This window comes from Helianthus annuus, chromosome 15 (genome assembly GCF_002127325.2).
Source record: "Helianthus annuus cultivar XRQ/B chromosome 15, HanXRQr2.0-SUNRISE, whole genome shotgun sequence".
NCBI classification, from domain to species: domain Eukaryota; kingdom Viridiplantae; phylum Streptophyta; class Magnoliopsida; order Asterales; family Asteraceae; genus Helianthus; species Helianthus annuus.
The window spans coordinates 113,417,175-113,431,686 of record NC_035447.2 but is presented as its reverse complement, the minus strand read 5'-3'; the positions used below and the strand labels follow the sequence as shown (position 1 = coordinate 113,431,686).

The 14,512-nt window shown below is 39.8% G+C and overlaps 1 protein-coding gene across 1 annotated transcript; it reads left to right on the top strand.

The window, feature by feature from the left end:
• The first annotated feature begins 4,373 nt into the window (after nucleotides 1-4,373).
• LOC110912257 lies at nucleotides 4,374-5,711 on the top strand. The gene is made up of 3 exons (XM_022156937.2): nucleotides 4,374-4,582; nucleotides 4,659-5,056; nucleotides 5,143-5,711. Exons 1-3 carry the CDS (start codon nucleotides 4,510-4,512, stop codon nucleotides 5,545-5,547), a joined length of 876 nt encoding a protein of 291 aa, XP_022012629.1. The 5' UTR covers nucleotides 4,374-4,509; the 3' UTR covers nucleotides 5,548-5,711.
• Nucleotides 5,712-14,512: the final 8,801 nt, after the last annotated feature.

Here is a 14,512-nt window from a genome sequence, read left to right as displayed (position 1 = left end):
AGAATCTCTTGCGATGTGGCAAAGAAGTGAACCCCAGCGCTAACATGGTCGTCTATAAGGGCAAAGCGGTTGCGATTCTTCTGTAACATCCTCTCCGCGGGCGGAAGTGACAAAGAGAAAAACTCATGACAATTCTGTAAGTCAGTCATTCGAGAGCCCTGAGTAAGGCTCCAACGGGGGACGTGAGGCAAATCATCACAAGCTGGGTTACCCCAGGAAATATCAGGATTATGTTCAAAGTGCTGGCTTCGCACAAAACCAGAAGTGGCTCCACCCCCACCAGGAGGACGTTTTGTGTAAATGGTTTGTTGCGGAGTAGTCTCACTAGACTCCATCTCCGCTTCAACACCTTTACCCTTATCGCCCCCAGCAACATCACCTCCGGCACCGTCGCCTCCAGCAGCATCGCCTCCAACATCACCTCCAGCAGCATCACCTCCCTCAAACATACCTTCAACAAACCCTTCACCACCCTCCATATTCGCACCAACACTATCACGTGGAGGGGTCAAGCCAACAGTCCTCGAGGGAGGAGAAGTAGGTGGAGTAACCCGAGAAATATCCGCCGACCGAGGCTTCTTGCTAGTCTTGGATACTGCCATAAGACAACAATTAAAGAGCAATCCAAGGAAAGATACGACAAGCGTACAATGAAAGAAAATTACCAGGAAGAGGAGCAGAGGCAGCATATATCTCCTCCAACAAATTCCCACGACCTCCACTAAACACGCCCAAATCAATCTCAGACTCTGAGGGCGCTGGGGGGACCTCTTTCTGAAGCTTTGCCTTCTTGGCAGCAAAAGCAGCAGCAGCCTGCTCATCAAGGCGACGTTTGTGATCATCGAGAGCTTTCTTCTTCATATGCTCAGTCAAAGTGGCCTTATCGTCAGGATCCGGCCCCTGACGCACCTCCCCAGGGCCTAGGCCAGACAATGTATCAGACCCTACCACATAATCTAGATAAGGAAGAGTAGAAGGTTGCTTACGAGAAGATGCAGCAGCTCCGCCCTCCTTCTTCTCTTCCCTCCTTCCAGATCTATCAGTCCGTGCCTTCTTCCTCGTCTCCAACTGGGCAGACGGATCAACAGACGCCTCCGCATCATCATCATCCTCAACAAATTCATGTACCGGCTCCACAACACCACCAGGCGCGGTACCTGCACGCGCGGAATGAGATATTAGATCTTCAACATCCCAGTCATAACTTCCACTAGAAAGGATGATGACTTCCTCTCGACCAGAATCGACAAAGTCATCCCAATCATCCTCACCAAGAACTTCATTCGCGTATCTGCTCAAACTAGCGTCGGTAGGATGCAGAAAACGGTCCCGTATCTGATCCAACCATGTCGGATTCCCATCAGCCTGGATAGCTTCAACCATGGCACCCGCTGATTTAGGGTCCAAGGCATTCAACAAACTATAACCAACTGCAAAATGGCAACAAAAATAAGGACACATAGTAAACATAAAGGGAAATAATCAAGTGGTAAGACACTAAAGAACAATACATTTGCCCTTATGGCTATACGCAGGCTGACCCAGCGGATGTTTAGGAACCCACAGCAAACTCATCCCTGCACCAACTAAAGCCATCTCATCCAGTTGAGAAATAGCAGTCGGCTTCGCAGTTATCTTCTTATACCAGTCTTGATCACCATAGTTGGGAAGAACATCCACCTTAGGGATCCCTTGACTCACTTGCCGATATAAACATGTCTGTTGGAATCACACCACGACGGATGTAAAAAAACTTTTGTTTCCAGTCATGGATGCCCTTTAACGGCACAGAACACACTGGAGCAACCCCTGACCTAGCTTGAAAAGAGTAAAAGCCGCTGGTATACGAAACGCTGTAGAAAGCGTTGAACATCTCAAACGTCGGCTCAACGCGGTAAGACCTACAGACAAATTCGAAATGGGTAATCCGAGGGAGCCCAATCGCATTTATCTGAGAAATATGGAGCCCATAACCCCTCAAAACAGCAACAGTGAATTTCGTAATCGGCAACCTAAAATTGCCTTCCCGGAAAAAAGCAGCGTACAACGTGATAAAACCCGGAGGGGCATCCAATGCAGTGGATCCAGAGGGAGGGTACCGAGCCCCCCACTCAGGACGAAAGTTATGCCCCCTCACAAGCATCTGAAATTCCTCCTCCTTCTAGTTAATAACGGCTTGGTCTGGACCAGGAGGCGCCCTACCTCTATGCTTCCTTTTCTTCTGAGTTGGATTCTTCTCAGCCATGATAAAGGTCAAGAAGAAGATGATTTGAACTCAAGAAAATATAAACAATGAGAAAAAACAAGAGTAAGGTAGAGAGAAAGTCACACTTAGAATTCAAGAATGAAGGAAGAAAGGGATAACCGCCCCCTATTTATACCCATCGCATTTAATGCGATGGATAGTGGACCGTCAGGAAACAGGAAAAGCACCCAATAGATGACTGACACGTCACAGGAGAGAGAAGACGTCGGCTCGTTTTTCGGGAAGCATGGGCGACAGGGTCTGCTGATGTGACAGAAAGTCACTGCAAAAGCAACTGTTCGCCTCCGAAAAGACAGGGACGTCTGACGGTCACACCAAACACTTCCCCATAACCACCAAACTTCCAACAGAAGGAAACACAAGAGAGCCAAAACCCATGCGGCATGCGTCCATTTGGCTCACTTTTTTCAAAGGGCCAAAACCCATGCGGCATGCGTCCGAATGGCTCACTTTTTTCAAAGGGCCAAAACCCATGCGACATGCGTCCATTTGGCTCACCTTTTTCAAAAGACCAAAACCCATGCGGCATGCGTCCATTTGGCTCACTTTTTCAAAAGGCCAAAACCCATGCGGCATGCGTCCATTTGGCTCACTTTTTCAAAAGCCCAAAACCCATGCGGCATGCGTCCATTTGGCTCACTTTTTCAAAGGGCCAGTAACCATACGGCATGCGTCCACTTGGCTCACTTTATATTCACCAACTTCAACGCGATGCATAGAAATCACAACTCTCATAAGTCCAGAATCCCTCCTAGACGATCAACTCAACTAGAAGGCACACTGGACTGGGGGGACTTGAAGAGGTATGGTCCCAATTCCCTGCCTACATGGCAGGGACCACACCACTTTTGTGCACACAAGGCACCCATGTCACCAGAACCTTCTAGAAACTTCCAGAAGACATCTAGGCGGTTCACAGCTGGCATCAAAGATGCTTTGCCCAACATAAAGGACGACACGTGTCACCATTGACAGAAGGCCACATAGGCCTGCGACAATCCAGGGAACAGGGCTGACGCGACCAGTACGAGGTACCCAGCACAAGCGAATACAAGGACGCCACGTGTACCACTACACCCTTCGCGACAGAGCAGACCAAGAGGATATTCCCCTTGGTCGGACAGCTGGCGCGCACCCACAGCTGGCACAGCTGCTTCCTCCTTCTTCACCCTCCGGCTATAAATAGGACCCTTCATCATTCAGGTTGAGGATCTTGGCTCTCTTTACTCACTCTATACACACACTGTTTTATTCATCTCAGAGCAGTACTTATTCTCACGCCGGAGCCTGGTTAAGAGGGAAAACCCCCTTCCCCCCTCTTAACGAGACTAACGGTGTTTACTGTTTTGCAGATCTCAGGCCACCGATACGAGCAAGAGAAGAGGTTGAACCCATAAGTGAAACGACCCTCTTGGTTATCCTTGTGTTAACCATTGTTTCAACACTTCTGATTTTGAATGATTGAAAAACTCTTCAAGAAAAACAACTTTGAATGATTAAAGACACCACAATTGAGGTTTTAATTATTGAATCGCCGATGAAGATCAAAATAAAATAAGTTAGACTAATATCAAAATCAATAAATTCTAATACAATTACCGGTACTTACTGACTATTCCTTTGGAGAAAAAAAATCCCATCGTTCGATGGTTAGACCTTAATCACCATTCAAAAGAAGTTAGTTTCTTTTGAGAGATGCAACTTCAACTCTCACGAGTGAGACAATGGTGGGCAATGATAGGAGACCTAGGGAAACCTATGTTCGATCCTTGAGGCAAACGGGTTTTATCGGTAATTTCACCGTTGTGCCTACGGGCGGGTGGGTTACCGGGTTTTCCCCGGAATTGGTGATGGATTCGGGTTACTGTCGGAGTACTCCGTTTGATCCAGTAGGTGTCCTGAGAGTTCGAGATTGATTCTGTTGGCCGTTTAAAAAAAAAAAAAAAAAAAAAAAAACTTAGTTTACCAATTAGTTTGGGCCTAGACCTTACAAGCCTATAGTGTAAGCCCAAACTTAAACCCACCCACCACAATACAACGGAAACTAATCCAGTGGCGCAACGGCTAGTATGAAACGCTCCCAATCCCCAACGGTCATATATTCCCCCAATCATTAAACCCTAAATCCTCAAATTCCCTTCAATCTCAATTAACAGAACAATCTCTCTATTTCCCCAATCAAATCATTCAGTATTCCCTTCTCTTCTCACAGTATTCTTCTAAAAAAAGCATTAAAAGTTACAATGGAGACTCCACTGCCTACAAGAAGGATAACAAGATCACAAGCTTCGATTTTAGCCGTCAAGAATCACAACGGTAACAACAATACTCTGTTTTTTTAACAATTCATCATCTGGGTATTTGTTTTTTATCATAAAGTTTGTATCTTTAGGGTTAAAGAATGAAGAATCCAACAATGGTGTCATGAAATCAAGACAGAAAAAGAATCAAGAAAAAGAAAAATCAGCATTGATTGATATAACAAATGGGTCACCTATTGTTGGGCTTGCAATGGGTAGTTTAAGGACTCCATCATCCAGGTGTTTGAAGAAACGAATGGTGGTTTCGAATAGCGAATTGAAGAGTGTTATGATGACTCCGGGCTCTGGTGAGTCTTTGTTGAGGGGTCAGGTGAAGACCCTCTTGCAGAAAGTGGAAGAAGAAAGTTTAGCTTCAAATACTTGTTTTGATCATAATGTTTGGTGCCGTAATCCCACTAATACCCCTCAAGTTTTCGGCTTTTCGAATAGTATTGTCTCTCCTGTTGATGGAAATTACAGTTTTAATCAGGTTTGATTCATTCTTTGTGGATGTATGTTATACCGTTATAAATTGGTTGATTATAATTTGGTTGTTTATGTAATGGTTGTGTGTAGATGCTTGATGAGGTAATTGCTGTACCGAATCAAGAAGACAAGGCTGAAAATGTTGAGAAGAATGTGATAACGAGGTCGTTGTTTTCGGATTTTTCGGAGAAGTCCCATGATTCTGATGCATCCGAGTGTAAGTCTCTTATGACAAGCCAAGATTCGAATGAATCGCAGTGGTCGGTTCAGGTAAATGCGAGCACGAGTGATGAGTGTAAAGAGTATGAAGATGTGGTGGTGGATGAGTTGTGTGAAGGGATGAGTAAGATGAGTGTCAACAAGGGTGTTAAGTTCACCGGGAAACATATACGGTTTGTTTACAACAGCGATGGGGAAATCGAAGGAGAGGTGTTATCAGCGTCAACGACGGTGGATACGCGAATGGAATCGTTTGAAGTTTGCAGTGGAATTTGAAGAAGAAGAAGAAAGGGGGGTTTGAATGTTTTGAACTTGTATAATAAGATGTTGATTGTTTTTGGTCGTCTTTACTTGTGACACCAATGATTTTTGAGGTTTTTAAGTTGTGAATTGTGTTTGGTTTTTTGGAGGTTTTTAAGATGTGAATTCTTGTTGGGTCACTTTGTGTATTTCAGTTATATATGTGTTGCCTTTGACCTAATTTTCAACTATGAGTATGAAGCCAACTTGACATTGTTGAGTGCCAAGCCACTTGACAACTTGATCAAGCTGTGGTCAGAAAGCAGGATAAGAGGATGATTGATATCCACAGGGTTATCTAATCTTCCTGTGATCCAGATTTTACGGATCTTGTCTTTCTCTTTCCTCTATCATTCAATCTTATATATATGATTGTATTGTATCTGTAAATTCTTGTACCAAGCTTAATAACAAATACTCCTAGTTACCACAGTGGAGTGGATGTAGGTCAGAATCGACCGAACCACTATAAATCTTTGTGTTATTCAACAGAAAATTGTGTGTGTGTGTGAGTTCTGTGTTCGTGAGTGCAACCTGATCCTAACATGTTTTCCTAATTTTCACATATTGATATTTTTGTTTGTTGAGTTCTAACATTCGAATGTCTTCTCTAACACGGGCAGTAAGGTTTTTCAACTTACTATTTTTCAACTATGATCTAATATTTTTGTTTGTTTGTTTTCCTAATTTTCAACTTTCAGAATATTTCCAGCCAAAAACGTTTTTCCGGCGACCAGAGACTAACGACATTAAGGTTCTTTTAGTAAGGGTCCATTGAAGGCCAATATGTGAAAAGATGAGACCGTCAGTGGGAATTTTTAAAGTTGGGACCGTTGTCGGCCAACGGACAACAGTTGGGATTATTAAAATCCATTCTTCCTTAGTTTTATTAGTTATAGTTATTATTTACTTTTTACTCTTTAGAATCAGGTTTAATAACGACAACATCAACCAATGAGGTGGTGGTAGAGTGGTAAGGGAGAGACTTGGTGTTCTAAGGGACCCAAGTTCGACTCCTGCTCATTATTTTCGGCGGCACATGGTGATGATGGGAGACTAGGCGAATATGTGGAGATCGCTAGTTCGATCCTTGAACTGAGCGGATTTTACCTCACCGCATTGTCGTGCCTTCGGGTGAGTGTTCACAGGCTTCGGCCCAAGGTAAGGGTTTTCTCTGGTTCGGAGGTGAGCGTATCCCGATGTGGTGAATTTCGCAAGTAGCCTATTTAGAGAATTCGTTGACCGTTTAAAAAAAATAACGACAGCATCATCGAATTTAACCTTCCTTATCAATAGTTGATTTCCTTAACTCCTTATGACTTAATATTCCAAACTTGTATAATTCAAGTTTATTATGGACATGACTGAGTTAACCTCTTTAAAGGCCTAAAACGAACTCTAAAATGATGACCGCCTTTTCTACGTTTCATTATTATGAACCCCTAGACCTGTACCCAAAGTTCAATCTTAACATAAGCAAGATCTCAGAATACTACAAACAAAATCAAAGGAAAAATATTTTAAAATGTCAATATATGGTTATTCACATAAGAAATTCAAATAAGGATGCAATTATTCTCCAAGTTCATATAACACTAATCAATTTATTAGCATAAGCAAACCAATAGCATTCAAAACAATTTGTTCCTCAACAAATAGTCTGTACAAAAAGAACTCTAAGGCTAACAATTCTCTATGAACGTGAAGTACGCACAAAGAAACAAATAAAAACATACCCACTTAAAAAAACTTGTTATTTTATAAAGCCTTCTTACATTTGGTTCTTGGGGGTGGATGTTTTAGGTTTTGAGTGGTGGTGTAGTGGGTTTAGGTTTCTTGGACACTTGTCATTTTATAAAGCCTTCTTACATTTAAAAGCCTTTATAGAATAACTTAACCCGATAAAATGCAATTTGAATTTTAAAAATTAATTATTGAGACAATCAAGTGGCTATGAAAGGATTTTAGTAGTATGAATTTAAAGAAACTTAAGATTTAGTCTGAATACTTTAATCCCTAAAATAATAATTAGGTACAATTCACGGGACAAGGGCTTTCTATCCTTGTACTTAAAAAGAAGAGTAAAATACCCGGATGGTCCCTATGGTTTTGTGAAATAACACCTATAGTCTCTAACTTTTGAAAATTACACCCGTGGTCCTTGTGGTTTGACAGTTTGTTACTCGGATAGTCCCTGGAGTGGATGAGGTTAGTTTTCTCTGTTAAGTCCATCTGAAATTACTTATTTACCCCTCCCTATAAAGAATAAAAAACCAATATAGATTATTAGAAGTGTGGGACCACTTTATTCACCCCTCACTTATAAACAACCTGCCACCATCACCATAGCCACCCACCTCCACCTCCACCATAGCTACCTACCTCCAATGCCACCCTGAACCCACCGTCGCTGCACCACCTCCAACCTGATCCCACCATCGCCGCACCACCTCCAACCTAAACCTACCACTGCATTCACTCAAAAACAGAGAGTAGAGAGAGACTTTAAACGATCAACAACTTACAAACACACATACACATACACAGACCCTAAAACAACAAAACATATACATATGATATATACTTAAGAGAAAGAGTTAGTATCAATAAATACGAATGAATTGTTCTAAGAAGCTACAGATGGCTTGGAGGAAGATGGGGCCGGCCACATGTGTCACCGGTGGAACCACAACTCACCTTCCCACCGTTCATATATAACAATAATCGTCCATCATCACTCTTATTGATCAAATCTCGTTGTTCTCCCCATCAGCCACTTTTCCGATCCCCTTTTTATTATCTATCTAATCAAACCCTAGCTCCTTCAATTAACAGATCACGAACCTCCGTAACCGCCTCAACTGTTCCAGATCGAGATTCAAACAGCCAAAAGTTCAATTAATCGATCGATAACCGAACGGATCTTTGGAATATGGGGGAATTAGGGTTTTTTTGATTGGGGAATTGGGGGTGGGTGGAATTGGGGGGATTAGGGTGGTGGTGGCGGGTAGTGGTGCTGGTGACGGTAGGTGGTGGTGGTTTTCCTGAGAAAGAGAGAGAGTAGTGAGAGTCACAGTGTGTGTATGTGTTTATTATATATGTGTGTAATTTTTTTTATATTTTAATAAAGCAAGGGGTAAATAAGTAATTTCAGATAGATTTAACAGAGAAAACTAACCTCCATCCACTCCAGGGACTATCCGAGTAACAAACTATCAAACCACAGGGACCACCGGTGTAATTTCTAAAAGTTGGGGACTATAGATGTTATTTTACAAAACCACAGGGACTATCCAGGCATTTTACTCTAAAAAGAACGAAAAATCCTTAGTAGCCAGAGTGTCGAAACTCTTGATCCAATATTAAATTGGCATGTAAGCTAACATTTTTTTTTGAAAAATAAACTTCATTAAAACAACCTCCGACCCAAACGGGCAAAAGGCCAAACACACAACAAAACCTCCGACCCAAACGGGCAAAGGGCAAAGAAATTACAGCATATACATAGGGTATTTACACCATTCCGCCCATCTAATATAGTTATATTTTGATCTATTTTTAAACCAAGCGAAACTTCTCGATTTTAACTCCCCTATGATATCTTGCGGACTACATCTTTTCTGTTTAAAAACCACTTCATTCCTTTCTTTCCATATGCACCAAGACGTTATCAAAGCCAACCCATAGATGATCTTCTCCTCCTTCTTACTGCGCTTAATGAATATGGGGATATCAAGAATATCTTTAAACTCAAAAAGGTAAAGAGGCGGGATTTTGCACCAGTCACTGAAAGCCGACCACACCCTCAAAGCCACCGAGCAGACAGTGAACCAATGCTCAGCCGATTCCTCAACGTCTTCACAGAAAGGGCACATAGATGAAGATATGATCACATTCCTTCTTCTTAAATTTATTCTAGTAGGCAGCCTATCCAAATTGCCTCTCCAATTCATAATATTACATTTAATTGGAACCCATTTACACCAGACAAAATTTGGAAGGTGACAGATACCTCTATCCTAAATCAAAGCTGATTTGACTGCCTTCACCGAGAAACCGTTCTGACTATCACCATTCCATAACCAGGCATCCTTACCATTGGACAGACTCACCATACTAAGCACCTCGGAACATTCCTTCCATTCCTTAAGCTCATCTTCAGACAAGGCTGACAAGACCACTGCCAGTTGAACGCTCCATTTCCTCTTACTGTTTCCATTCTCTCTGCAACCCTGCACGACTTAAACAACTCCAAGTGAAATAAATGTGGCCACCTTTCCAGGAAGGGGCGATCACCTACCCACGTATCGATCCAAAACCGCATAACAGACCCGTTCCCGACTTTACCCTTAATCAGATGATTTATACCTTTCCCATTAGTTTTCATTTTGGAAATCAGTTTCACTATGTTTTTCCAACATCCTGATATGTTCTCATTGATAGGGAGGAAGCTCCTTTGGTTAAACTTACAGTGACACGCTTCCACCAATTTACACCATATATTATGATTTTCCGCCCTATATCTCCACCCCCATTTGACAAGGAGGGCTTCATTGACTTCTTTTAACCTGTTAATACCCAACCCGCCTTTGGTCTTGGGCCAAGTGACCCAATCCTAAGCCACCCACGCACCAGCCCATAAGAACTTCCTCATCTTGGCCTCGAGGGTCTTTAAAACCCCCACCGGGGCTTTATATAAAGATAAATAATAAATAGGCAAGCTTTCCAAAACAGAATTTATCAAAGTAAGCCTCCCCCCCCCCCCCCATTGATAAGGATTTAACTTTCCACAACGACAATCTTTTATCAAATAACTCAATAATAGGAGACCAATTGTTAATTCTGTTCATATTCGACCCCACCTTAATTCCCAAGTATGTAAGAGGAATATCATCCGGTTTACATCCAATCACTTTAGCCATTTCAGACACAGCCCCACTATCGACCCCCAACCCGAAAAGGTTAGATTTTTGAAGATTAATTTTTAAACCCGAACACAAATAAAAAATTCTCAGACACCTAGCCACATTCTTGACATTATCCCTATCCCACTCTCCCAACATAAGAGCATCATCAGCATAGAAAAGGTGAGAGATTACCGGACCGTTATTGGGAGTTTGAATACCTTTGAAAAGACCTTCCAACCTAGCTTTGCACAAAATGTTAGATAGGGCTTCCATGACCAGAAGGAACAGAAACGGGGAAAGCGGGTCGCCCTGTCTGATCCCTTTGGAGCAATTAAATAAGGGATAAATGAATTTTCTCTCTTTAAATGTAAGCTAACATATAATTTAGAGCTAATTACGTTTTTCGTCTTTCTGGTTTATTGAAAATAACCATCATACTACATGTACTTTGACTTTTATAACAATTACAATCCACCTCCGTTAACCTCATTCACTTATTCCGTTAAGTATATGTGAAATGAACATACCCCCCCCCCCCGGCACAGTTTAATTAAAATATAAAGAGTTAAATGCCATTTTAGTCTGTTCCCATTTTAGTCCACTGGGTTAACTTCATCCATTTTTTCTGTTAATGAGAAGGACAATTTGGTCATTTTATATATAATTCTGTTAACTAGAAAGCAAGTGTAACGCCTCGCTTTTTGTAACTTTCCTTATTTAGAAAGTTTGCTTGTATTTCTATTTATGAAAACTTGTATTCTCTTTGTATTTCGTATTTCATTTTCAATCATTGTAATCCGAGACTTGAATCATAATAAAACTCGATCTTTTTATACATTTTGCTACTCATAATTCATAAATACTTGTTATACATTCATTATACGTGCAAGCTTGATACAATTATACGCAAACTCATACTTATTATACATACAAATTCACTTTATACATTCATTTATTCATACCTTACACTTATACATTGCACTTACACGTTTAAAAAACTCAAAACCGGCTAATTACGTGAAAAACAACAAACTAGAGGCTTCGTGCAACAGGGCCAGACCTTTCGCACGAAAGGCCATGTGCATTAAAGGGTTGTACACTTGTACTTATGTGTAAAATGACTAAAATATCTTTGTACTTAACTAACTTGGTTAACAGAGTTAAAAGAATTGGACTCAAATAGTTACAAATTTACCAACTAGGTACTTAGACTGTAGGGTGTGGGGCGTGTGTTGGGGCGGCGGTTAGTCTTTAACAATGGCTAGACCACACCGGGCTAGCGTTGGCCATGGCGTTGCCCCACTGGCGTGGGGCGCGGGGGGGGGGGGGCATGGCTGGCTTTGGTTGGCTGGTCCAGTATAGCCGTTGGGCTTGAGTATTAGCTTGTGGATCCCATATGGCTGGCAACGCCTAGCTAAGCGACGCCCCACCACACCCTTAGTTTTTGAGTATTAGCTTGTGGATCTCACCCTCGCCATGTGTCGAGCAATGCCCCCAAACCAAATCCTTCCACACCCCATGGTTGGGTTAAAAGAATATAATTTTGGATTAAGGTAGTTAAAATCATAAAAAAAAATGGATTAAGGTAGTTAAAATCATCAAAAATCACAAGGATTCAAAAATTTTTATTACTCTAATTTAAAATTTACTAGCTAAAATAATTTACATATATACGAATTGTTCATTTTTTTTCTTTTTTAAAGAATTGGGTTACTACTCATATAGCCGAGTGGAAATCCAAAACCATTGCTTGAGTTTATTCACTCTTGAGTTAGCCCATTATGAATTAAACCAAGTTCAAGTTTTATTATTTTACGAGTTAAATGTCATTTTAGTCTCTGTGGTTTGGGTCATTTTGCTAGTTTAGTCTAAAGGTTTCATTTTTAACCCATGGGTCCAAAAAGGTTTCACAGTTGCCATTTTAGTCTACTGGGTTAACTTCATCCATTTTTTCTGTTAACGAGAAGGCCAATTCGGTCATTTTATATGGCTGAATTGCCCTTTCAGTTAACAGAATTACATACAAAATGATCGAATTGGCCTTCTCGTTAACAGAAAAAATGGATGAAGTTATCCAAGTGGACTAAAATGGCAACTGTGAAACCTTTTTGGACCCACAGGTTAAAAATGAAGGCAAAAGATCAAATACAAATAATCTTAACATACTAAACATACAAATTGAAGGAAAACCCAAAAAAGACAAGGTGACATTTTTGTAATTACCACCAACTATCAAAGTTACAACCAAAACTACCTAAAAAAACACAATTTTTTTTTAACATTTTTTATTAAAAAATCGCTGCATTTCGTTAGCAAAAAAAAAAAAAAAAAAAAAAAAATTTTTTTTGGCTGCTACTAAAAGTAGCGATTTTTTAATAAAAAATGTTAAAAAAATAAAATAAAATAATTTGTGTGTTTTTTTTTATTTTTTTAGGTTTTTTGGGGGTTTAGTTTTTAGCATTTTAGCTTGGGTGGGGGGGAGGGGGGGGTTAGGTTTTTTTTTAGGTTTTTGGGGGGTGGGGGGGGGGGGTTAGGTTTTTTTAGGTTTTTGGGGGGTGGGGGGGGGGTAGGTTTTTTTTAGGTTTTTTTGTGGGTGGGGGGGGGGGGTGGGGGGTTTAGGTTTTTTTTTTGGGTGGGGGGAGTGGTTAGGTTTTTTAGGTATATTTGTAGAGTAACTTTGATAGTTATTGATAATTACAAAAATGCCACCTTGTCTTTTTAAGTTTTCCTTCAATTTGTATGTTTAGTATGTTAAGATTATTTGTACAAGAACTTTACCCTAAAAATGAAACATTTGGACTAAAATGGCAAAATGACCCAAACCACATGGACTAAAATGGCATTTAACTCTTATTTTACTGATAAGATCTTTTAGTTTTATTTGTACTTTTTTTTATATCTAAAACAAAACATACATGAACAAATTATTAAACGACATCCTATTCTCCATCGCAACCCCATCACATTCCCAAAATAAAGATTAAATATAAGGGCTCCCTATTTATTTTGTAAAAACTAAATGGCCACTACTCACGGTTTGATATGTTTAACACTTTAACCAGTCAAATATCTATTTTGATTTTTTTTTCTTTCTCAAAGAACTGACATCCTATTCTCCATAACAACTCAATCACATTTCCAAAATGAAGCTTGAATATAAGGACTTGCTATTTATTCCTGATTCCTTTTTTCAATATATTTTGTGTGTAGAAGAAAAGGTAACAATTAGGAAAGATATTTTTTAATTAAATAATAGAAATAAAAAAGGAAATGTAAAAGTTTTAGGAAGATGAGATAACATGTAATTCCTTTCATTTCAATTGTTTTAAGCATACCTCCTATTTTGTTTGTATGACAATTTCAGATTCTCACTTGTAGCACTCTTTTGTAACTTGTAATAAAGTTATCATTTAGGAATAAAAATAGTAATTTTACCCGCCGCGCATTACGGCGGCGAAAAAAACGTATAATTCAAATGAAGCATATTATATTTGACTAAACTCGTTTTTAAATAAAATTTACGTCAAAACAGATAAAAGATAAATCCGCCTCTATATTTGTGGATTTACTATAACATCATTTTTTTCTATTCTAAAGATCAGGATGCGAGATTAAAAAAACGAAATAACAATGAGACTTACTCTTTAAAGAACATGAAAGATTTAAAACAAATAAAAAAGTAAACTATAACATTTAGTCTTTTGTTAGTATATCAATGTTTTACACAGGTCGTGTGAGTTGGTGTTGTCAAATTAAGTTATAAAATATTATCATATATTAATCTAAAATATAGGAGAGAGAATTTTTTTTAGTGTTTTTGTTATTCAGTTGATTTTTCTTTACACCCTATACTTTACAGGGTTGTTTTTTAAGTGATTCCCATGTTTTTTAAGTGATTCCCATTTAATGGATTTTTACTTCCATTCCATATACTTTAGTCCTTTGTCATTTAGTGTCATTTAGTGTTTTATCACTTATTGAATTTTTATCTACGCTTCTTGGCCTTGTTATATAATATTTTTTGTTTACACCCT